Source organism: Hyperolius riggenbachi, chromosome 3, assembly GCF_040937935.1.
Source record: "Hyperolius riggenbachi isolate aHypRig1 chromosome 3, aHypRig1.pri, whole genome shotgun sequence".
Lineage (NCBI taxonomy): Eukaryota > Metazoa > Chordata > Amphibia > Anura > Hyperoliidae > Hyperolius > Hyperolius riggenbachi.
The window spans coordinates 105,959,591-105,986,427 of NC_090648.1; the positions used below are offsets into that span (position 1 = coordinate 105,959,591).

Genomic DNA, 26,837 nt, shown 5'->3' on the forward strand with positions numbered 1-26,837 from the left:
ACGACGCATTGGGTGCGCCCTAAACGTCGCATGGGTGCGACGTTTAGGGCGCACCCAATGTGCCGTTATAGGCGCATCGGGTGCGCAACGTTTCGCACGCACCAGGCTTTGCGCACGCAAAGTTTTGTGCACAATTCTTTGCGCGCGATCTGATTTGGCTTGGTGCGTGCTAACTACTTAGCACCCTAGTTAGCACGCCCAAAGCCTTTAGGTGTGCTAACTAGGTTTGCACAAGTTAGTAAATCAGGCCCCAGATGTCTGATTGAAGTCTGATTGGATTAGCTGCATACTTGTTTCAGGTATGTGATACCTGAAACAAGAGAGTGAGAGAGACACTACTGACCAGAAAGTTGAGCAGGGGTGCCTGGCAACAGTTATTGTTTAAAAGGAAATACATATGACAGCCTCCATATTCCTTTCACCTTGGCCCATATGCAATTAACCTTTTCTTCTGAGTTTTCTCCTAAGTGATATTTTCAGGCTGGGTGCACACATAACAGAGCATGAAAGGTCGCGTTTTCTATCATGTGTGGGGTTTTTTTGTGTGCGTTTTTAGTGTGTTTTTAGTGCATTCGCGTTTTTTTCCCCCACATATTTTTCTAGTGTTTTGCGTGAGTTTTTAGGTGTTTGTGGTTCGCCTATACAAAACACATATACGTTTTGTATGCGTTTTCAATGCGTTTTTTACATTGCGTTTTATGCAAATCACTAGGAAGACAACAGGAAGCGGAAATACATCACAAAACAATAAAAAAAAATGCATACAAAACGCAATACATTGCGTTCCCATTGACTTTCATTATGTGCACAAAAAAAGTATATGCGTTATTTTAGGCCCATAGACTTCCTTTAGCAGCAAAAACTCAGCGTTTTCCGCAACGCTTGCGTTTCTGCTAAGTGTACACCCAGCCTCACAATTGTCGATAAAATGCATTTTAAATCAACAGCAAGCAAGAAAATATCTAAGGGTAGGAACACACTAGGCAGAATCACATATGCCTTTTCCACTATGTGCTATGGAAACGGATATGCGATTCTGCCTAGTGTGTTCCTACCCTCAAATAGTTTCAGTTGTACTTTTCCACCTACTTATTGGTGCTTTTTGAATTGCAGAGTGCTGAAAAGTTATTCTAAATAGAAGATGAAATATAATCTCCTGGGAGAAAACTCAGGAGAAAATGTTAATTGCATATGGCCCCTTGTTTCTTTTTATTCCATCTCAGATATTGCTTTATGTTGTGAAAGGTCCATATCGTTAAACACACTAAACTAGCCTTGTAAAGCCTATTTGTATGTGTCTCCTGCAGGACCACTGCTGCTATCAGGGATATGTGAAGCAGGATGATCAATCTCGGCTCAGCATTTGTACATTTAAGGGGCTCAGGTAAGCTGTGAGGAAACACTCATGCGTGCAGTGATATACTTGTGTGACAACACTATCAGGCGTTAGCTTCTTTCTGCCATCGTCTCACGCACGGTAATTATTCTTAACTAGGCTACCTAAGCCCCTTTAAAAATGGGCTCTAGGTAGTGATTTAACCGCGCGTGCCCCCCACCCACCGCACTCCCGCCGCATGCGCTCCCGCCACGCTCCCACCACGGCCACCCTGCTCCCTGACCTCACCTCCTGTCCCAACGGCTTTCTGTACTGCGCGCATGCGCAGTACAAAAAAGCTTCGGACGGACAGACAGGGAAAGTGGATGATGCAGGGACAGTTAGGTTTTATTGTATAGGATTATAGTAAACATTAGGCTAGTAAGACCGTGTTTTCTGTACTCACATATTGTTTATGTACAAGTGAGCATTAGACATTACCAGACATTCGTGAATAGTGCCACTTTATTAGTTCAATACGTAACATGTCGCTCTAATACAGCAGCCAATTTTCTTTTAGGATAGGTTCACAGTAGGACGTTGCGGTGCTGCATTATAAAGCAGCTTGACGCACTGCAATAAGAAGTCTATGCAGCATTCACAGTGCAACCTTAATTCATGGGGTGCGACCTTAATGTCGCACTATGCGCCCATAAGGTTGCACCCCATGCAACCTTATAGGCGCATCGGGTGTGCCGTTTTCATCGCACCGCGATGCAGCGTTTACCGCGATACAAAGTTTTGTGCACGGGACTTTGCGAGCAACTCTTTAGGCGTGCTAACTAGGTTAGCACCGCTTTGTGAATCAGGCCCTAGGTCTATTCTTACCTGAATTTTAGCAGTAACGCTTGTTACATAGTTTACGTAATCATGTTATACACACAACATGTGCGTTCCTTGAATACCGTGCACTACACAATGGCCTCAATGCACTAAGCATTCAGTAATGCAGAAAATAGCTGATTTTACCGATCACCTTGCCAAATACCAATTCACTAAACCCATTACCGCACTCAAAAGTAAAATTACCGACTAGTGAGGTAAATACCTGCAAAAAAGGTCAAGAAAATGCAATTCACAAAGATTAAAGCATTTGGTAAATCAAGTAAACGTGTCGGTATTAATCTCCAGCTCTGAAAAGATGGACACAGTTTCCATGAGGTAAAAGTTGACAGATGTAGCAGGCAGCCAATAGGGAGAGCCACACAGCCCTGCTTCTCACGCCATTTGATCCAATACCCTGGTGGGTGGGACTTCAGAATGGCAGAGCAGGAGAAGGGACCCCTTTAAAAAGGCTTTTCTGTATCCTTTCTGTATCCCTTTAGATGTGCATATCTGTATACTAATACACAGAAGAGCTCTTTATAGTTTGCATAGATGCAGGGCCGCCCCTAGCTACAAGCGAGGCACACCGCCGCTTAAGGGCTCATTTGAGGAAAGGCCTCACTTTCTGGCTTGTGGTGCCCGGCTTGCCCTGTACTGCCCGGGGTCCCACAGGAACTCACAATACCCCATTCCAGCGTAGACTCCTCTCGCCGTAGCCCTGCTCTCGCCCTCATGCAGAGGGAGCACACTGCGCATGCGTAAAACTGGCTGCAACTGGCCAAAGTTACGGGACCCGGTACCATAGAGGGAGAAGACTGAGGACGGCAGTGTGGGAGCAATCTGTGCGGATGGGGCTGGAGGAAGCCCCAGGTATTTATAAAACTTGTACTTAGTCTCGTCTCTGGTTTCCTTTAATCATGACCTACTGTTAACACACAATGAAACACTGTTCTCCCTTTCCCCAACCAAAAACTCGGATGACCTTTTATTACCTAAACACTTTTGTGAATGGACGTGAAGGGGGCTTAATTTATACAATCAACGATAAAAAAAAAAAAGTTTTACTCACCTGGGGCTTCCTCCAGCCCCTCGAAGCCTAAGGGCCTGATTCACTATTTGGTGCTAACCTAGTTAGCACGCCTAAAGGCTTTGGGCGTGCTAACTAGGGTGCTATTTAGTTAACATGCAGAAAGGTGAATCAGGTCGCACGCAAAGTCCCGACGTGCGACGTTAAGGTCGCAATCAATGCGATCGCACTGCGACATTTGCGTGTGCAAAGTTTTGTGCGCGGGACTTTGCACGTCAGTGCTAACTAGCGCGCCCTAAGCATCTTTTGGAGTGATAAGGGGCTTTTCACAAGCTAACAGTTAGTACCGCTTTGTGAATCAAGCCCTATGTGTCCCTCGCCACAGCTCCAATCTCCCGGGTCCCTTACGTAGAAGCCGGTGATCCGGTCAGGTCGGCGGGCTCTGTGCAGTTGCGCCGATTACAATCATGCTCCTGTAGCCAGGTCGGGTCGCCGGCTGCTATGGAGGGGGCCCCGGGAGATTGCCTAAAAGCAGAGCTGTAGCGAGGGACACATAGGTTTCCAGGTGCTGGAGGAAGTCCCAGGTGAGTCTTTTCTTTCTTTTTTTTAATCACTGGATGTTTCCTTTTAATGAATGCAGCACCCAGTTTTCAGGCACCAAGATTGCATGTTGCATGATGAAAGGTGCTGTAACCCAGGTTGCATGCTATACTCTTTAGAAGGATAGGGAGCCTTGGAAATGACATTTAACCCTTATCCTGATGCATACTGTATCTTTCACGCCTCATTGCCCATTCCTATAGACATATTGAAAATGAATGTGAACCTTGGTTTACTAGCATTTACTCTGTGAAAAACTATCGGGCATAGACATATCTTAAAAGAAACAGAATGCAGATGAGGATCAGAGATGATACAATATAAATGCCTTTGGTGGTTGTATAAGTTGTATATTTTTTTCCTGTCATTTCAGTGGTGTTTTCCATGCTCGGAACCGCCGCTACCTGATCGAACCGCTGAATCAGACGGATGATGGAGAACATGCCGTGTATGAGAGCCCAGAAGAGCCCCCCAAAACCTGCGGCGTCACTAATGAGACCTGGGTGGAGGGAAAGGTTTCCAAATCCTCCCGATCCAGTAACACAGCAGACGTAAGGAAACTAAAAGTGTAACTCCAGTCACAGAAATGGGACAGCAGCACATCTTTCAGTGTGGCCAGGCTGTACTTAGCTTGCATTTGTATTTATAATGGGCTGTATTTGCGATAGCCTGCTATTCAATCAGGATCCTATGCTGACTAACCCTGGTCTGTGTGTAAAATTCCTCTCATTGAAACAAGTTAGATTACTAACAGCTTAAAGAGGAACTTAAGTGAAAAGGGGAAAAAAGTAATGAATACATTGGGCTTGATTCACAAAGTAGTGCTAACTGTTAGCAAGCCTGTGAAAACCCCCTTAGCACGTCTAAAAGAGCTTTTCGCGCACAAAACTTTACGTGCACACTGCACAGAGCGCAGGGCGCTCCGTGTTAGGTGTCCATTAAAGCCTATGGGTCTTAGCGCGCGCAAAGTCCTTTGCGCGCGGTACTTAGCACGCGATCTGATTCAGAAATTTGGTACTAACCTACTTAGCACCCTGGTTAGCGCGTCTAAAGACTTTAGACATGCTAAGTAGGTTAGCATCGCTATGTGAATCAAGCCCATTGCAGTGAGAAGTTAAAAAAATAGAAGAGAGATCAAGAAATGATTAATAATCGCAATGTAATTTGTTCATATTGTTTGATTCACAATCAGCCTGCTGCACATAATCATCTTTACTACTGGCATGAAAAAAAGAAGCACCAGCTGCCCTTATTTATAACCACACCCCCTAACATTGCGATAGGCTAAAAGGTTGTTTTTTATAGATAAGCATACGCACAGAGGGAGATACCGGTTGCTTGGCAGTTGGAAACAGACATTATTTCCCACAATGCAATGAGTTTCCCACAGTGTGATGTCAGGACCTAGGTCTGAAAAGATTGAGAGACAAATATCTTAAAGGGGAACTGAAGAGAGTGGTATATGGAGGCTGTCCTGTTTATTTCCTTTTAATCAATACCAGTTGCCTGGCAGCCCTGCTGATCCTCTGCCTCTAATACTATTAGCCATAGCCCCTGAACAAGCATACAGCAGATCAGGTGTTTCAGTGGTTCAGACTTTATAGTCAGATCTGACAAGACTAGCTGCATGCTTGTTTCTGGTGTTATTCAGATACTACTGCAGAGAAATAGACCAGCAGGACTGCCAGGCAACTGGTATTGATTAAAAGGAAATAAACCTGACAGCCTCCATATACCTCTCTCTTCAGTTCCCCTTTAAAGAGAACCTGTACTGAGTAAAAATATTTAAAATAAACACATGAAGTAACTTCAAATGAACATTACATAGTTACCTTGCCATCAGTTCCTCTCAGAAGCTCACCATTTTCTTCTGACAATGATCCCTTCCAGTTCTGACAACATTTTGTCAGAACTGAAATATATCAGTTGCTGTCAGTTATATATCAGTTGCTGTCAGTTATAGCTGAGAGGAAAACTGATGTACCAGGTAAATGTCCATGTTTCCCTATGGCTCAAGTGGGCGATGTTACAGTTTAACTGTGTGCTGACCAGAAAGCTGTTATGGGTAATGGCCATTTTCAAAATGGAGGACGGAAAATTCCCTTGATCACAGTGAACAAACAGGACGCAGGAGAGGAGAAAGACACTGAGGAGTAGACTACATGGAAGGTAAGTATGACTTGTGTATGCTTATCTTGACTTTTGATTTTCAGTTCAGGTTTTCTTTAAGTCACTATCTGTGGGGGTATTTTGCAAGCTTTTTACAATGATTCAGTAATCATTGTAGATCAATCATTGATCATTTGTTTTCCAAAGATTTTTTTTTATTTTACTTGTGTGTGCAAAGCTTAGCTTTAGTTGTTTTTTTCTTGCACACTCTGCTAAATTCTGCCATTGCTGTGAGTATACTACACATTTATCGTTTTTCCTGTTTTCTCCAGAAACAAGCCTTTATGAAATCTCAGAAGTTTGTTCAGCTTTATATAGTGATGGATAAGTCAATGGTAAGCATAAAATACATAAAAAAGTGTTAAATTCTTAAATTTTATAAATTACATTAAGGGGCTAGTTCACACTGGGGCATTTCTGGGGAGATTATTGGCACTTTACTAATCGCTGGCAATCAGCAAAGCGCTGTGGCTAATGTATCCCCACAGGATTATTCTCACTGCAGCATTTTGGGGGTGATCGGAATGTGATTCTCGTTCTTTTGAACAGGAACTGCAGATTGCAAAATTGCAGTCTTTGTAATCCAAATGTGAACCAGCCCTGAGAAGGAAGACATGTGACACAATACAGCTACTTGAAATCCAATTAATTTCTGTTTTGATGTACTTACCTATGGTGGACTGCTTCATAGCCCTTGTCTATATGATGGCATCCATATATTCCAAAGACAGGGAGTCCTGATCATGATCAGTAGAAGCCGGCACTAAGGGAGCTGTGAGGGAGAGGAGAGATCTGTGATCGCCGCTGGAGCTGATGGATCAGGTGAGACACGCTGCTGCTGCACATTAACTATACACGCGGGGGGGACACAGGAGGGCAGAGAGGGGGACAAACTGGGCACAAAGGGGGACAAAGGAAGATAGAGGGGCATCGAGAGGGAAAAACTGGGCACAAAGGGAGACAGAGGAAGACACAGGAGGACAGAGAGGGGGACAAACTGGGCACAAAGTGAGACAGAGGAAGACACAGGAGGGCAGAGAGGGGGACAAACTGGGCTCAAAGGGAGACAGAGGACGAGACAGGAGGGCAAAGAGGGGGGGGGGGGACTGGGACCAAAGGGGGACAGAGGAAGATGCAGGAGGGCAGACAAGGAACCAGGGGGGGCCAACTAGGGTACAGAGGAGGACAGAAGTGGGACAGAAGACACATAGGGGACACAGGAGGACACATGGAGACACAGGGGAAACAGGAGGATACATGAGGGACACAGGAGGTACAAGGGGGGCACGATTATTGGAGAGAGAACATCTATAAGACGCTCCTGCACTATGGACGAACCAGGTTTAGTACAATTTTTTTCCTTGATTTTTGCCCTAACCTAAACTTAGGTTCGTCTTATAGTCTGAAGCGTCTTATATTCAGAAAAATATGGGTATTTTGTGAGTGCCAACTCCTGGAGGGCATAGAAGTGAATCAAAAAATGTAAGGATAAACAATGAGGGGTTCTGAGTCAGGCGACCAACAAGGATTTATAAAAATGCATAGAAGTGAGTTTGTTTAAGACTGCACATTCTGCCACGCAGATGCAATATGCATATGCTGTGCCCTTTAATTTGTCAATAGACATTTTGGCAGCCAGAATATAAGTCAGGTGATAATTGATATGAGGACACACCTCTTTTTCTCATGTATTTAGTATTTCTAAAGCACTGACATCTTCTGCAGCACTGTATATGACATTTTCCTTACTAACTGTCCCTCAGAGGGGCTCACACTTTAATCTCGACCATAGTCATCTATCCCTGTCATCGTCTATGGCCAATTTCAGGAAAGCAAATTAACTTACCTATATGTTTTTGTAATGCGAGAAAAATGCCACAACGGGGGGAACATACAAACTCCATGCACATAGTACCCTGGCCCGGATTTGAACTGGGGTGGGAACCCAGTGTTTCAAGGCAAGAGTAATATCCATTACACCACCAGGCCTCTCAAGTATGCAAATTGTGTACTAATTCTATGCAAATTGATGCCATCTGAAAAAGGACAAATCAAATATTGCATTGGGCCATTATTACGCTGAAAGACATGGAAAATGCTGATTTTATAAAATACCAGCAGGGGGGATGGTAATGGCATTTTACTATTTGTCCTTATTTCATTGTAGTGGGTAAAGTATAACCGCAGCAAAGAGCGCCTTAAAGAGAGAGCTGCTGAGATGATGAATTACGTTAATGAGGTAAGTTAAGGTATGGACAAATGGATTATAGACATACTGTATTGCTAAAATTCATGTGTTTGGCAACAACAGACTCTACAAATGGTACATTTCTGCTGACTTTTATTGTGCTTCCTATGTGGTGGAAAGCTGAAAAGTATGCACTTAAAGAGGAACTCCAGTGAAAATAATGTAATAAAAAAAGTTCTTCATTTTTACAATAATTATGTATAAATGATTTAGTGTTTGCCCATTGTAAAATCTTTTAAATCCCTGATTTACATTTTGACATTTATTACATAGTGACATTTTTACTATTGGCAGAAGATGTAGCTGCTGCATGTTTTTTTGGCAGTTGGAAACAGCTGTCAAACAGCTATTTCCCACAATGCAGCAAGATTCACAGACAGGAAACTGCCAGGATGTAACGATCGGTGTAACACAGAGAGGGTCTGATTACCGGTGATCTGCAGTATCACCGAGAATGCAGATATATACCCGATTATAGATGATCTGCAGTATCACCGATAATCAGATATATCTCTAACCTCTGGACACCTTAGTAATATATGAGTGTTTGGTGCAACAGTAATACTTTGAGGAGAGCACCCGTACAGTGGGTGCAAGGCAGTAGGAGGTACTGCCCAGATAACAGATTCCTTCCAATGGCCTGAGGCTCCCCAAGGGGCGGACCTAGGCTGAGAGTTGGAAGGACAGAACGTGAGTGACACCAATGAGGAAGTGTCACTGACAGAACTTTGAACTATCTCGTAACAGGAGAGAGAGTTCTCGAGGTCGGACAGGCCAGGTCGTTAACACACGGACAGATAAAGTACAGAGACAGTATACAGATGAAGAATCCTAAGACCAGCAGAGTTTGGCAACAGGGTATCAGAATGACAAAGGTACAGAATCAGAGATCAGAAGAATGGTCAGGAAAGCAGAAGGTCATAACAGATAATCAACAATGCCTAGGCTTGAGTGTGAGCTCCAAGATTCTCAACACTCCTGGAACTAGACTAAATAATAATAATAATACAGATGGTACAGAATTCCTAGACTAAGGTGTGAGTTCCTTCATCATCAACACCTTGGAAACTGGTCTAGATAATAACACAGATAATAACAGAATTCCTAGACTAAGGTGTGAGCTCCATGATCATCAACACCTAAGAAACTGGTCTAATAAACACAGATACTGACAAGGTCTGAGTGCTACCACGTAGTGATCGCAATGCCAGACACCAGAGAAATGACCAGCACCCAGTATATATACACCAGCGCTCTCCAGCGCCTCCCCTAAGTGCTGGACCAATGAAAGCTGCTGAAATTGTCAGCTGACCGGCTTGGTCAGCTGACCCCCTTCTGACTGCCATAAAGGCTCTTCCTCTCAGCGCACGCGCGCGTCCTCCTGAACCAGTGTGGACTATCAGTCCCAGCCACACCAGACATATGTTGTAATGTTTCTGCTGTGTTTGATGCAGAATCCGCTGCACCGCTGTCTGTGCGTGCGGCGTTTTCTCCGCATTCAGCATTACTGATAGGAGTAGGCCTATGCGTGCAACCTGCCGCGTTGGACGCGGAATCCGCCGCCCTGTTGTCTGGGCATGCGGCGGTTTCTGCGCGCTCCGACTGCGCACCAGCTGCCATGTTGAACGCGGAATCAGCCGCCTTACTTTGAGTACTAGCGGCGGCTTTTCCGCGTTTCCTCACACAGGAGTACGTACTTTTCTTGTGGGAGGGGTTTCACCACAATATCAGTCATACAGCGCCCCCTGATGGTCTGTTTGTGAAAAGGAATAGATTTCTCATGTAAAAGGGGGTATCAGCTACTGATTGGGAAAAAGTTCAATTCTTGGTTGGAGTTTCTCTTTAAAGCAAACCTGAAGCGAAAAAAAAAAAACAACAACAACTTATGAGATAATAAATTGGATGTGTAGTACAGATAACAAATACAACATCAGTAGCAAAAAAAAAGAGTCTCATATTTTTATTTTTAGTTGTATAACTTTTTTTTTTATAACATCACATCATTCTGTCATATTTGCAGTTCGGAAACCAGACTCTGTCTTTTAAGCTATAAAACAGAGCAGAGATAATGATCCTTTGAACTTTCCTGCAGTAAAACCTTATTTCAAACTGTTTCTCACTGTTTTTTGGCTGTTTAACCACTTCAGTCTACAGTGTTGTTCACTTTATGCATCCAAGCAACTTTCACCTCCCATTCATTCGCCACTAACTTTATAACTACTTATCACAATTAATTGATCTATATCTTGTTTTTTCCACCACCATTTAGGCTTTTTTTGGGTGGTACATTTTGCTAAGAATTATTTTATTCTAAATCCATTTTAACAAGAAGATTAAGAAAGAAATGGAAAAATTCATTATTTCTCAGTTTTTGGCCATTGTAGTTTAAAATTAATACATGCTACCGAATTAAAATCCATGTATTTCATTTGCTCATTTGTCCTGGTTATTACACCATTTAAATTATGTCCCTATCACAATTTATGGCGCCGATATTTTATTTGGAAATAAAGGTGCATTTTTTTTTTTAATTTACGTCCATCAGTATTTACAAGCTTATAATTTAAAAAATTATGTTAATATACTCTCTTGACATGCACATTTAAAAAGTTCAGACCCTTAGGTAACTATTTATGTTTTTGTTGTTTTTTTAATTGTAATTTTTTTTTATTAAAAATGTTATGTGGGCAATTTGGGCTTGATTCACAAAGCAGTGCTAACTGTTAGCATGCTTGTGAAAAGCCCCCTTTCATGCCTAAACTCAGTTTAGGCGTGATAAAATCAACTCGTGCACAAAGTCCCACGCGCAAAACTTTTCGCGCGCACCCGATCCGATGCGTCTATAAGGTCGCATGGGGTGCGACTTTAATGTCGCACCCCATGCGACCTTATAGATGCATCGGATGCGACATCGCATCGCAGTGCGATGTTTCGCGTGCACTGCGCTGTGCGCGCGCAAAGTTTTGCACGCGGGTCTTTGCACACGATATTATTGTCAAAACGGTGCTAACCTACTTAGCACCCTGCTCATCATGCCCAAAGGTGCTAAGCAGGTTAGCACGGCTTTGTGAATCAAGCCCAATGTATTTATATATTAAAAAATGTATGTGGGTGTAGTTTTACTATTCGGCCACACGATGGCCACAGTCAAAAATTCCTGGAAGTTAACGATCTTTTGATAGAAAAAGGAAGGGGAACTTTTTTTTACACAGAAAGACAGCGGCCTCTGTTAAGAGGCCGTCGGTTTTTCTGCCGGAGACTTTGATCGAGGAATGGGAACTATGTTCCCATTCATTTAACTGGGGGCTAATGGGCTCCCGTGCCTCAGAAAGCAGCAGCAGCACAGTCAATCTGGATGGATATATTCATCCAGATAGGCTTAAGTGGTTAAGTGCTTCAGAAAACGGGACTGTAATCGATACAGTGGATCCGAATGCTCGGAGTAGCTCTTTTGCATAGATAACTGAGGGTTTTTTTTAACTCTTCTTATACTGAAAAACAACATAGGACTTTTTCCTTTGCTAATAGTGTTCTATTTCTTAGCTTTACTACACAACCATTATCTTTAGTTTGTAATGCGTGCTGGATTTTCTGATGGGAAAGACATGCAGCCTGGCCACCATGGTTAAATGTTCTCCTTGCAAAACAGAAGAAAAGTAGACTGAGTTCATAAGTAATATTTTATATTCACCTGATTTACAAAAGTAAAAGGGTTTCCAGATGTGTCACACCAGACACTTACCAGTTGGCACACTCTTGGCACATATATTTTTGTTCTAGTTCTCAGCTGCAGGAGGTGGAAATAAGTATGAGTGGGGGTGGGGTTTACACTTAAGGTAGCCATACACTGGTGGATTTGCCATCAGATTCGACCAACAGATAGATCCCTCCAGGGCCGGCCCGCTCATGAGGCGGGGTGAAACTTTTGCCTCAGGCGGCAAATTTCCAGGGGCGGCATCCGCCCGTCCGTGCGGGGAGCCAGCCGCCGAGCTGGAGGGGTAGCTGGCAGGACGGGGGTATTGGGCCTAGCGGCGGGGAGGGGGGGTCGGACCCCCCCTCCCTCGCCTGGGTCCCCCGTCCTCTGCTCCCCTCCAGCCTTACATAGAAGCAGCCGCTATTTGTAAGAGGCACGGGCGGGGAGGACTCACCTCTTCCTCGATCCAGCGTGCGCTCCACTGACGTCACTTCCTGGCGGCGGAAATTTTTTTTTTGCCTCAGGCGGCAAAAAGTCTAGGGCCGGCCCTGGATCCCTCTCTGATCGAATCTGATCAGAGAGGGATCGTATGGCTGCCTTTACAGCAAACTGATTGTGAATCGATTTCAGCCTGAAACCGATCATAATCTGTGGTGGTGGTGGTGCTGCCGCCGCACAAGTTCAGTGAAGCATGCTGGACCCGGAGACCAGACCAGAGCGGAGAAGACAGTGGAGAACTGGGGAGTCGCACCAGCGGAGCAGGTAATGTATTGCAGCTGTATTGCGTCGGTCGTCGGGCACTCGAACGCCGCTAGCGACGTGCTCCCTACCCGCGGGCGATCGACGGTAATTTCCTGCACGGAGCGATCGACGGGATCGATCTATTTCGGGACGAAATAGATCGAAATTTAGCGTGTAGCGTGAACGATGTGACAGCAGATTCGATCCCAGTGATCGAATCTGCTGTCGATCGGCGGGGAATCGGCCTAGTGTATGGCCAGCTTTATTCTTTTCCCTTCCCCTCTCCAGAGAACAGAGGCTGCCCAAGCTAAAGCTGAGCAGTATGTTTGTACAACTACCACTCCTAGATCTTCATCAAGTTTTGTGTTGTTGTGGTTTTAGAGCTCCTGTAAAGGTGAAACTTGAGTTGTAAGAAAGGGAAGTTGTACTTTATTCTTGAACTGAAATTATTTTAGAAATATACTGTATTATAATGGATCTGTTGCTCACCCTGTTCTAGGCATATAAAGCAATCAATACATTTGTGGCACTGATTGGATTAGAAATCTGGGATAAGAAAGACTTGTTTGAAGTTGTCACCTCAGCCAATGTAAACCTCGGTCGCTTTTCTACTTGGAGACAAGAAGATCTGCTCTCTAGGAAATTTCACGACAATGCACAGTTTGTGACGTAAGTAACCCTTTATTATGCATCTGTTTTCTTGGTGTAGTCAGGGCCAGATTTACCATAAGGCTCTGTAGGCGCATGTCTACAGGCGCCTCATGATGGAAAGGCGGCTTACTCCACTCTTCTAGTGCCTCCCTCCCTCCTTCCATATGCAGAGCCCCAAGAAGAGTGTAAATGATAGAGGTGGGCCGAATGGTTCGCCGGCTAATGGTTCCAGGCGACCAAGGGTTTTTCGCCTTCGCCGGCGAAGGCGAACTTTCCCGGAAGTTCGATTCACCCCATAATGCTCTATGAGGGTCAACTTTGACCCTCTGCATCCCAGTCAGCAGGCGCATTGTAGCCAATCAGGCTGCGCTAAGCCCTGGAGCCCCACCGCCCCCTTTTATTAGGCAGGCTCCGGCGGCCATTACACTCACTCGTGTGCCTGCTAGAGACAGACTAGGGACAGCTGCTGCAGACTTGTTCTCCTAGGAACAGATTAGTCAGGCTCTTGCCTTCTTAACATGCTCCTAGCTGAATCTTATTGCTATAATAGCACCCCAGAACAGCTCTTTTCAGAGCTCATCCTGCCGTGATCAATTTTTTTTTTCTGTGTTTGAAACTGACACTTGTGTTGTTTAGACAGCATTGCTAATTCATACTGTGTGTCCCACTGCCAGCAGCAGCAGCAGCACATTCAGTGACTACCTGTGGAGGACAAAGTGTAGGGTGCCAGGACATCTGCACCTATAGGCTCCTGTGATGTAAATCCGGGCCTAGTTGTAGTACCAACAGCTACCACCCCTTTCATCTTCATTTATTCTTCTTTTCGGACTTGTGTATAAATCTGTTTAGGGGCACTATTTATTCTCCTGGTTTCAGTATGAGAAACACTTCCTAAATCTAAATGTAGCTGTATATTGGTATATATCCCTGCTCTCCCAGGGATGTTTAGCCTAGGCTATTTAGTTGTGCAATATTCTATTCCCTGAGTATTCGGGTAGACCAGGGCCTCTTTGCAATTAAACTTTTCTCCTGAGGTTTCACCTACACTAGGTGATCTTTTCACAACTTGTCAATTGCCTTTTAAACCCACAGCAAGCAAGAAAATGCTCAAAATAATTTCAATAGTACCTTTTCACCTTCTTTTTGGTGCTTTTTAAAAGAAGAGATAAAAAATGATCACCTAGGAGAAAACTCAGAAAAAAAGTGAATTGGATATGGGCCTAGGTGCTGTTTCTACTGACTTTGGAACAGAACGGAGTACACAGAACAGAGTAACAGAGTAAACAGAACATAACAGAGTAAACAGAGAGTCCGCAGAGATACACCGACCAGCAATAAAGATGTTGCCATCCGTGATAAAATTAAGAATGTAAAGCAGGGAGAGGAAAGATTTTACAACAGGCAAACACTGACTAAATAATTTATGAAGCAAAATTGTTAAAAATAAGCAATTTTAGATGTGTAACAAAAACAAACAAAACAAACAAACAAAACAAACACAGAACATTTATATCGCGCTTTTCTCCTGGCGGACTCAAAGCGCCAGAGCTGCAGCCACTAGGACGCGCTCTATAGGCAGTAGCAGTGTTAGGGAGACTTGCCCAAGGTCTCCTACTGAATAGGTGCTGGCTTACTGAACAGGCAGAGCCGAGATTCGAACCCTGGTCTCCTGTGTCAGAGGCAGAGCCCTTAACCAGTACACTTTCCAGCCGTGTTATAGTGTGGTTCAAGTGCGTGGTGAAAGTTAATTGGAATTGTTCTGATTTTCTTGAATATTGTTGCTATGGAGACTGGGCCAGTACAGCAGGCACATCTGGCAATGGGGAGGCGGTTGGCAAATACTGGGGGCACATTTGGCTATGGAGAGAGGGGTTGACTAATACTGGGGGCACATATACATACACTACACTAGACATATGACTATGCTAGGGATTAGATTGTGAGCCCCTCTGAGGGACAGTTAGTGACAATACAATATACTCTGTACAGCACTGCGGAAGATGTCGGCGCTATATAAATACTACTACTAATAATATGGCTATAGGCAGGGACGGATCAAGACCAAGTTGCGCCTGGGGCAAGGTCAGGTTTTGGCGCCTAAAGGTCAGGTTTGGGCGCCTAAACTGCCATTCATTTTGCCGCCTTTTTAAGAATTCAACAAACTGTGCCTGGGGCAAGATATCCACTTGCCCCCCCTAGATCCGTCCCTTTCTATAGGGAGGGGGGCTGCTGAATTTAATACCCTCGGGTTATACACAAGTAAATAATTTCTTCCTGGTTTCTGAGGTAAAAGTAAGTACCTCTGCTAATATGCGGGTCTGATTATACACGAGTATATACGGTACCTCTTTTGCTTATGAATTCTTTGTGGTATGTGTCTAGGGGTATGATGCGAGGTGTGGCAGGGGTGTGTCGTAAAGATTCATACGATAAGCTAAATACTTTTAAATTGTCATCACAATTAAGTTATATTAACTGGACACATTGTTTCCCCCTGTTTATGTGTTTTCTTGCTGTTAAGGCACTGAGTATCATAATTTAAGCTTTTATGTGGTATCTATCATTTGTAAAGCCAACAAGTCTGTTTGTAAAGCAAACACAATTCTTGCTTTCCAAGCAGTTATGAACAGTGGAAAAACGAGTTTATAAGCAGTGAGCTCTCAAAGTAAAACAGAAAGCTTTATTGAGGTCCTTCTAATCGACAAAAGCTGAAGACTGAAAACACAACATAGGTAAATAACAGAACAAAAAAAACCAGTTCCAGGAAGTTCAATTAATTTTGGAGTAAAAATTGACAAGGTAATCTGTTTTCTTTAAAAATACTGAAGTGATTTACCCCTGTAAAGTCAGACAAAACTCTAAGCTGAACAAGGCAGGCTTAAAGCAGTCTTAATATAAAGTATAAGTATTGCCATTGCAGCTGAACTGCTCAAATGCAATTTGTGTAGCTGTGCTTGTTTTTGGCTTTGAAAATATCTATACAGATTCCCAACCTCTAGTGCAGGGGTGTCAAACTCAGATACAAAGTGGGTAAAAGTTGTACACTGGGACCTAGTCACGGGTCAATCTCAATGTCTACTGACCACCTTCCTCCCTTATAAAGTTCAATGGTGTCTAATGGCCCTCTTCCAACCTCTATGCAGTTCCCTGGTGTCTAGAGGCCCCACCCTCTCCTATACAGTTCCCTAGTGTTTAGTGCTTCCCCCTACCTACTCCATATGGCTTCCCTGGTGTTCTAGGGCTTCACCTCCAATATAGCTTCCCTGGTGGTGTAGAGAGGGCCAAACATAATGCAAAGTTGGGAAACCACTTGAGGGCCGAATTTAATGGCTCAAGGGCCAAATTTGGCCGACGGGTCAGAGTTTGACATGTATGCTCTAGTGCATTAGTAGCTTCCTGTTAGGAGATTCAGGTCTTACTATTGCTTACAATCTATTTCCTGTGAGCTACAAGCCAGCTTTCTTTCCAGCTTTCTCACGTAGTGGTAGCATTTTTTGCTAGGATGCTGGGAAATTTATGACCTGATGCAGGAAACCACACTAAAATTACAACGCACAGACATCAAACGGCAATATTACCCTTACTAATGGCACTGTGTACCGCAGGTTACACTATTAGCATGACCCGCAGTATTCGACTAGCATGACTGTTGCTTAGGTCATGCGCGCCACTAAAGGTAACACTCGTTAGTATAGCATGTTACCATAGCAACGATCATGCTATTCAATTATTGCGGGTTGCGCTAATAGCATAACTTGCCGTACTCAGTGTGATTAGTAAGGGTAATATTGCTGTGCGATGTCTGTGCATGGCAATACCTAATAACGTTGTTTCATGCATCAGACCCATAGTCTGGTATATTGCTTGTTCTTCCTACTTTTGGTGTCATATAGTCATGACTCATTGACCCACACTCTGGCTGAATCCAGACATAAGAAGAAATGAGTAACACATGAAACTGGTATTCTGTCCATCCCTGTGCTTCTACATATTGTTTATATTCAAAGCTGGGACAAGGTCCTTCAGCACCCAGGGCTGAGACATCAAAGTGCGCCCCTCCATCCCTCCCACCCCACCCGTCACACACTGATTGCTATTAAACTAAGAGGCACCCCAGGGCCCCCAACCTCACCAACACCTTATCTCTAGTTATCTGGCTTGCAGTCAATGCCATGTATCCCCTTTTCTTATTTCTTTCTACTTCAAACACAATAGGGGAATGATAGCTGAGTGAGTTGTCCGCCCCCTCCTACACTGCGCCCTTAGGCTGGAGCCTCTCTCGCCTCTGTCTCGGCCCTGTTTATATTCACTCATCATTCTGATTCCTGTTACAATCTTCCGTGTTTAATGATGGGTTTAGTTGTAGTTATCGTCCCAGGGGCAGTATATCTTCGCCCCGCATTTATCTACAGACTTCACCTAAAGTCCCAGGGGCATAGATATACTTTCCTCACCGGGGTCGCCTACTGCGCATGCCCATGCCCTTTCCCATGCACTTTCACGTTGCTGTCCGTTAGTACACTGATCATCTGGGATGCCAGTGGTCATTGACAAAAGTGAAAGTAAAGCATACACTCTAAATCACAGGAGGAGAATTATGTAGGGGGGGGGGGGGGGCATCTAGTGGCCAAATAGTAAAATACATCTACATACATCTCAAATAAAAATACATTAAAAATACCATTAATTAACCCTTTACCTCCACTCCCGTACTTACCAAACCAAAAACTTCTATAAAAAGGTGACATTTAAAAAAAGTACATAAATAGTTACCTTAGGCACTCAACTTTTTAATGTGTCATGAGGGTATATTACTGTTATTTTTGCAAATAAGGGCTTGTAATTAATGACGGACACACAACTGAAAAAAATACACCTTTATTTCCGAATAAAATATTGTCGCCATACATTGTAATAGGGACATAATTTAAATGGTGTAATACCTGGGACAAATGGGCAAGTAAAATACACACACATCTGTAAACTGAGAAATAATGATTTTTTTCCATTTTTTTCTTATTAATACTTTCAAAATGCATTTAGAATAAAATCATTTTCAGCAAAATGTACCACCCAAAGAAAGCCTAATTGGAGGCAAAAAAACAAGATATTGATCATTTTGTTGTGATAAGTAGTGATAATGTGAAAATTGCTCGGGGCCATAAGGGGAAAAACACTTATTGGTTAACTAGTTAAAGTAAGACCAAGTAAAGAAAGGATTTATACTTACCTGGGGCTTCTTCCAGCCCCCAGTATTCTGTCTGCCCCCTTGCCATCCTCTGTTGCGCCACTGTCATCTCCAGTAAAGTCCTTAGCTTAGGGACTACCTTGCATGTTGTGCACACCTAGCTGTGTGCACCCCCGAAGTACTCCTGTAGTGGGGAGCGTTCTGCGCATGTGCAATTTGTTAACTGTTAGCTTGCGCAGAACACTCCCAGCAATTGGAGCATAATTGGGTGGCGCATGCAGCTGGGACTGAACTGGAGCACAATGGAAGAGACCAGAAGGACATCAAGAGAGCCGACAGACTACAGGGAGCTGAAGGAAGCCCCAGGTAATTAAAAATCCCCCCGACCTCCATCTCAGGTTTACGTTAATGTTTCTGTAGAACATCGATATTGCCATAAAAAAGTGTTACCCTATTTTCATCTTGACTTATTTGTCTTCCAGAAATACTGACTTTGATGGCGCTACAGTTGGACTAGCCTTTGTGGGGACAATGTGTTCAGATTCCCACTCCACTGGTGTTATTCAGGTAAGCATTCCCAGCATTGGCCAGGGCATCATACACAGCAGATATAATATGGTCTTTACATCTTGATTAAAGTCTTTCTGAGTTAGTGCCAAACCTTATTGATCTCTCTAACACTGACCTAACACTTATTTATTTATTTATTTTTTTAAGATTTTTATTTTTGAAAATGTTTATAGAACAACAATAAGAAAAAGAGAACATCTCAACGTGTCAGGCATACATGCAAAAAATACAAGATCAGGGTGACTAACCAGTGTCACCATATATCTAATGACAGAGCACAGTGAGAGTAATATGAATTTGGTCACAAAAGGCGTTATTGAACTTAAAGAGGAACTCCAGTGAAAATAATGTAATAAAAAAGTGCTTCATTTTTACAATAATTATGTATAAATGATTTAGTCAGTGTTTGCCCATTGTAAAAACTTTTATATCCCTGATTCACATCCTGGCATTTATCACATGGTGACATTTTTACTGCTGGCAGGTGATGTAGCTGCTGCTTGCTTTTTTAGCGGTTGGAAACAGCTGTAAACAGCTATTTCCCACAAAGCAACAAGGTTCACAGACAGGAAACTGCCAGGAGTACGTACTCAGAGTTTCTTGTGGGAGGGGTTTCACTACAATATCAGCCATACAGCGCCCCCTGATGATCCGTTAGTGAAAAGGAATAGATTTCTCATGTAAAAGGGGTATCAGCTACTGATTGGGATGAAGTTCAATTCTTGGTCACGGTTTCTCTTTAAATTGCTGTAAACATTAATAGAACATCAATGTACCACATGTCTGCCCCCATGTGTACGGTCAAGAAATCCGGGAGACCTAACACTTATTACACACTCGGGGCTCGATCCAAGTCACTTGTTCTCCTAGTTTTCACCTAGAAGATAATTTTTCATCTTGTGTTTACAATAACTTTTCAATCAGAATTCATTTTATTCACCAAGTACAGGATAGAGCACAAGGAATTCATTTTGGCAGAGAGCGCATTAGACATTCAAGAGCAGGGAGATATATATGGGTGCACATGACACAGTACAGGTAGTCCCCGACTTACGAACGTCCGACTTACGAACGACCCACCGATGCGAACGGCATGGATTCTGTGTTTCCATGGGAACAAGTTAAAAAAAATTCAAATTAGACTGAAAGTTTTTGAAAAAATTTTTTTTAAAAAATTCAAAGTAAAAATGGCTATTAAACTTGTATAAGCAGGTACAGAGGGCAGGTAACACAGAGGGGGACACTGGAGGCACAGAGGGCACAGAGGAGGTACTGGGAACAGAGATGGCACAATGTTCCGATTTAAGAACAGATTCATTCTCTATCTCGTTTGTTAACCGGGGACTACCTGTATTACAGTTAATCATTCCACAGTGTGGTTTGCAAATTGCATATCATTTGGGGGATTGCTAGTTTGGGGTGTGAATTGGCCTGAGTTGAGTTCAACACTGTAATTGTAAAAACACCAAAAAGTAGGTGAAAAAGTACTGTCAAAATTATTCTGAGAAGTGTCTTGCTTACCGTTGGCCTAAAAGGCATTTCTTTTATAAGATGTGAAAATATAGCCTAGGAGAAAATTTAGGAGAAAACAGTAATTTGGATCAGGCCCCTTGTTGTAACAATAGAGTTCGTAAAGAATTTTAGGGCATACATTTGAAAAAGTTGCACACTAATTTAGGTGCAATGTTAAATAGCAATAACAGTAATGGTAGATAGCAATTTATATGCAATGATAAATAACAATAACCATAACAAAAACAGTAAATAACAATTTAATTGCGGTATTACATTATCTGTAAATTTACTGATAGTCCACAACCTGACTATAACCTAACCTATTCCTATTCTCACGCAGAACCCTGGTGGTGCCTAACCCTAAGACCACCCCTGGTGGTCCCTAACCCTAAGACCCCCCCCCCCCCCCCAGTGATGCCTAACCCTGAGACACCCTAGTGGTACCTAATATACGTACATTTGAAAAGGGCGCCTGGAAAAAAGGGCACCTGGTGTAGCCCATATGCCAAATTTGGCTACAAAGGGCTTTTGGTGAAGCCGAAATTCCTAAATTCGGCTAAAAAGGGTGCCTGGTGTAGGTGTAATGTCAAACTTGGCTACAAAGGGCACCTCGTGTAGCCGAAAAGCTAGCTTTAGTTTATAAAAAGGATGCTGTTATGGATAAAATGTGTTGGGCTATAAAAGGGCTCTGGATGTACCGGAGAAAAGTGATTACTATGACCTAACTTCTCCCTACTCTCACACAGAACCCTCCCCTGATGGTGCCAACCCCTGCCCCCCCCCCCCCCTGGTGGTGCCTAACCCTAATCCCTTCCTGGTGGTGCCTAACCCTAACCCTCCCTGGTGGTGCCTAACCCTAACCCCCCCTTGGTGGTGCCTAACCCCTCCCTGATGGTGCCTAACCCTAAGACCCCCCTAGTGATGCCTGACCATAAGACCCTCACCCCCGGGGCTTACTATGACCTAACTTCTCCCTACTCTCACACAGAACCCTCCCCTGGTGGTGTCTAACCCTAAGACCCCACCTGGTGGTGCCTAATCTTTTTGTAGCGCATATTTGCGAAATAACATTGAAGTCTATGGAGGCACCCCTTTAATACAGATGGCTCAGGCGTCCTTTTCAACTGATTCCACCTAATACTAAGACCCTCTCTGGTGGTGCCTAACCCTAAGACCCCCCCACCCTTGTGGTCCCTAACCCTAAGACGCCCCCTGGTGGCACCTAACCCTAACCCCTCCCTCATGGTGCCCCTAAGACCCCTCCTGGTGGTGCCTAACCTTAAGACCCCCTGGTGGTACCTAATACTAAACCCCCCCTGGTGGTGCCTAATCCTAAAACCCCCCTGGTGGTGCCTAACCCTAATCTCCCCCCTTGTGATACCCAATACTAAGGCCCCCTGGTGGTATCTAATACTAAGACCTCTCTGGTGGTGCCTAATCATAAGACCCCCCCCCCCCCCCCCCGGTGGTGCCTAGTCGTAAGACCCCCCAGATCCCCGCTAACAATAATAGATAAATAACTATTTAATCGCATGCCGCCCGCTAAATAGTGTAACGGCTAACAATAATACAATGATACAATAAATATCAATTCAATCACAACTGCCTGCTAAATAGCAGAACATCAATATTACGATAAATAACAATTGCGCCCATTTTTGGCCACGTTTTTATTAACTGCTCCTATTTTAGGTAATCTCACAGCAAACTCAACACTGTACAGTCTCTGCTTATCAACTATTTCTTCATATTGTACAACATAAACAAAACTAAATGCATTGCTTAGGGATGAATGTATAAAGCGTAACATTTACCATGCCAGTTTGGCCTGGTTAGTGAAGACTTTACTGCTATTTGCTGTCCCATCACAAATTTCTTCAGAATCTGACTCTTCTCTGTATTTCCAAAGTAATTTTTGTTCTTTTCTGTGTCACGCATGGCTTCCAGGATCACAGCAACACCCCCTCCTCTGTGGGTGCCACGATTGCTCATGAAATGGGACACAACCTGGGGATGAATCATGACATGAGCTCCTGCGTATGCTCTGCAGACTCCTGTATTATGTCACCCAGCCTGAGGTGAGTTCTTGTGCTCACACAATGGGGAAGATAGAACAGATCTCTCATAGATTGCCCAATGCAGAATCAGTGAAGTACATGACCACGACCAGTTTTCTGGAAAGGCCACCAAGGCCGGGCCTTGGGTGGATGCAGCCCAAAGGAGCACCTGAACGAGAAAAAGGGGTTGCTACTTATGAAAGAAAAGGCTGCAACACATGAAAATGGAAGCTGATGTCCAAGAGAGCTGTGCCTGAAAGAGGGGCTGCTGTACAGCGATGATACACAAGGAAGAGGGGCCTGCACATGGAATGGAAAGGGCTGCTGTACAGGGATGATACACATGGAAGAGGGGGCTGCACATGGAATGGGAGGGGCTGCTGTACATGGATGATACACATGGAAGAGGGGGCTGCACATGGAATGGGAGGGGCTGCTGTACAGGGATGATACACAAGGAAGAGGGGCCTGCACATGGAATGGGAGGGACTGCGGAACACAGGGATGATACACAAGGAAGAGGGGCTGCACATGGAATGGGAGGGGCTGCTGTACATGGATGATACACATGGAATAGGGGGCTGCACATGGAATGTGAGGGGCTGCTGTACAGCGATGATACACAGGGAAGAGGGGCCTGCACATGGAATTGGAGGGGCTGCTGTACAGGGATGATACACATGGAAGAGGGGGCTGCACATGGAATGGGAGGGGCTGCTGTACAGGGATGATACACATGGAAGAGGGGCCTGCACATGGAATGGAAAGGGCTGCTGTACAGGGATGATACACATGGAAGAGAGGGCTGCACATGGAATGGGAGGGGCTGCTGTACATGGATGATACACATGGAAGAGGGGGCTGCACATGGAATGGGAGGGGCTGCTGTACAGGGATGATACACAAGGAAGAGGGGCCTGCACATGGAATGGGAGGGACTGCTGCACAGGGATGAAACACATGAAAGAGGGGCGGCACATGGAATGGGAGGGACTGCTGTACAGAGGTGATACACATGGAATAGGGGGCTGCACATGGAATGGGAGGGACTGCTGTACAGAGGTGATACACATGGAATAGGGGGCTGCACATGGAATGGGAGGGACTGCTGTACAGGGGTGATACACATGGAATAGGGGGCTGCACATGGAATGGGAGGGACTGCTGTACATGGATGATACACATGGAAGAGGGGGCTGCACATGGAATGGGAGGGGCTGCTGTACATGGATGATACACATGGAAGAGGGGGCTGCACATGGAATGGGAGGGACTGCTGTACATGGATGATACACATGGAATAGGGGGCTGCACATGGAATGGGAGGGGCTGCTGTACAGGGGTGATACACATGGAAGAGGGGGCTGCACATGGAATGGGAGGGACTGCTGTACAGGGGTGATACACATGGAATAGGGGGCTGCACATGGAATGGGAGGGACTGCTGTACATGGATGATACACATGGAATAGGGGGCTACACATGGAAAGGGAGGGACTGCTGTACAGGGGTGATACACATGGAATAGGGGGCTGCACATGGAATGGGAGGGCCTGCTGTACATGGATGATACACATGGAAGAGGGGGCTGCACATGGAATGGGAGGGGCTGCTGTACATGGATGATACACATGGAAGAGGGGGCTGCACATGGAATGGGAGGGAGTGCTGTACATGGATAATACACATGGAAGAGGGGGCTGCACATGGAATGGGAGGGACTGCTGTACATGGATGATACACATGGAAGAGGGGGCTGCACATGGAATGGGAGGGAGTGCTGTACATGGATGATACACATGGAAGAGGGGGCTGCACATGGAATGGGAGGGACTGCTGTACAGGGATGATACACATGGAATAGGGGGCTGCACATGGAATGGGAGGGGCTGCTGTACATAGATGATACACATGGAAGAGGGGGCTGCACATGGAATGGGAGTGGCTGCTGTACATGGATGATACACATGGAAGAGGGGGCTGCACATGGAATGGGAGGGGCTGCTGTACATGGATGATACACATGGAAGAGGGGGCTGTACATGGAATGGGAGGGGCTGCTGTACATAGATGATACACATGGAAGAGGGGGCTGCACATGGAATGGGAGGGGCTGCTGTACATAGATGATACACATGGAAGAGGGGGCTGCACATGGAATGGGAGGGGCTGCTGTACAGGGATGATACACATGGAAGAGGGGGCTGCACATGGAATGGGAGGGGCTGCTGTACATAGATGATACACATGGAAGAGGGGGCTGCACATGGAATGGGAGGGGCTGCTGTACATAGATGATACACATGGAAGAGGGGGCTGCACATGGAATGGGAGGGGCTGCTGTACATAGATGATACACATGGAAGAGGGGGCTGCACATGGAAAGGGAGGGGCTGCTGTACAGGGATGATACACAAGGAAGAGGGGGCTGCACATGGAATGGGAGGGGCTGCTGTACATAGATGATACACATGGAAGAGGGGGCTGCACATGGAAAGGGAGGGGCTGCTGTACAGGGATGATACACAAGGAAGAGGGGCCTGCACATGGAACAGGAGGGGCTGCTGTACATGGACGATACACATGGAATAGGGGGCTGCACATGGAATGGGAGGGGCTGCTGTACATGGATGATACACATGGAAGAGGGGGCTGCACATGGAATGGGAGGGGCTGCTGTACATGGATGATACACATGGAATAGGGGGCTGCACATGGAATGGGAGGGGCTGCTGTACATGGATGATACACAAGGAAGAGGGGCCTGCACATGGAATAGGAGGGGCTGCAGTACATGGATGGTACACATGGAAGAGGGGGCTGCACATGGAATGGGAGGGGCTGCTGTACATGGATGATACACATGGAATAGGGGGCTGCACATGGAATGGGAGGGGCTGCTGTACATGGATGATACACAAGGAAGAGGGGCCTGCACATGGAATAGGAGGGGCACTGTTGCACATAAATGGGGAGCCCCAATCTATACCATTCAATGCTCTCAGAGCAAATTCTTGCTAAACTAACAGATAATCTAGAAAACTTTTTAAAGACCTGGTCACCATGGATGGACTGGCATCCTGACAATGAAGGTCTCCCTTATGTTCTACAGTTATTTTGACAATCTCTGGCACCCTACCACATTCTAAACCTATGCAATGTTTTTTTCCATACAAGATACATTGTAGTCTCAGCCTCTTGGATTGGCCTACCTTATAGCATTTGGAGGAGTTTTCCATTGAAGTATTTTCATGCATTTTACTCTGATAACCTTGAACCTGCACTTGACAATCTCACCTCACCCCTTTCCCCCTTCTTCCCCCTACATCTCCCTCCCCCACACATGTCTTCCCCTATCCCACTGGATGGCTTCATTGGCATGTTGTGACATTCACTCATGGATCATTCTTTCATCCCCTTACCCTTTCCCTTTCTTCCTCCTTCCCCCCCCCCCAACTGTTCCTTTCCCCCCTAAGAAAATGTAAATGCTTATATGTTTTGCCATGAAGGTCAGCATATGATGCTAATGTTGATATTTCATCTGCTATCCCCCTGCCTGGGGTTATCTAGGACACTATATGTAATGTGACTTTTTTGTCTCAATAAACACCCTTGGAACGAAAAGGGGAGCTCCAATATTCTTGGCTTAGGGGCAAAGAAAAGTATAAATCCAGTCTTGTATATGACAGATTTATGGTAGCCGGTAACATCCAGTCATAACTATCCATCCTGTCACTGTCTGTTCTGGGAACATTTTTATTCTTGTGCCTGCTCTTTTACTATGGTAGATGTTTGCTATGGGGTGTATGGGCTACATTCCTGCTGCTAGTATTAACTTGATAAGCGCTGGCTCAGCACCAGATTGTAGCCCAAACTTGCTTCATGGATGGCTTCCAGCATGGTTTATAGGTGTAGAAAATTGCTGACAAGAAATATATAATGATCTTCCTTTAATAGGTTTACAATGAATGCCACAGAAATGTTGCTCATAACATCTAACGCAGCCTTTCCCAACCTTTTTAGTCTGGAGGAACCCTGCAAATAATTTTTGCATCTCAGGGAACCCCTGCAAACAATTTTTTGATCTTGAGGAACCCCCGCATTTATTTTGCAGGAGGCATGGTCTTTAAAAGTATGTGTCCGACCCCCAACTTACTGCTTCTTTTTACCGTACCCC

General features: G+C 44.8%; 1 protein-coding gene across 2 annotated transcripts in view; it reads left to right on the forward strand.

Annotated features, from left to right (window-relative positions):
• The window catches only part of LOC137562915 (zinc metalloproteinase-disintegrin-like VLAIP-B), a 163,900-nt gene that overhangs the window by 63,213 nt on the left and 73,850 nt on the right, over positions 1–26,837 (forward strand). For both annotated transcript variants that reach the window (XM_068274728.1, XM_068274729.1), the window contains exons 5-11: positions 1,308–1,384; positions 4,201–4,378; positions 6,269–6,331; positions 8,164–8,235; positions 13,179–13,348; positions 19,001–19,085; positions 22,551–22,681. In XM_068274728.1, coding sequence (XP_068130829.1) covers positions 1,308–1,384; positions 4,201–4,378; positions 6,269–6,331; positions 8,164–8,235; positions 13,179–13,348; positions 19,001–19,085; positions 22,551–22,681 — 776 coding nt within the window. The remainder of the gene's footprint in view (positions 1–1,307; positions 1,385–4,200; positions 4,379–6,268; positions 6,332–8,163; positions 8,236–13,178; positions 13,349–19,000; positions 19,086–22,550; positions 22,682–26,837) is intronic.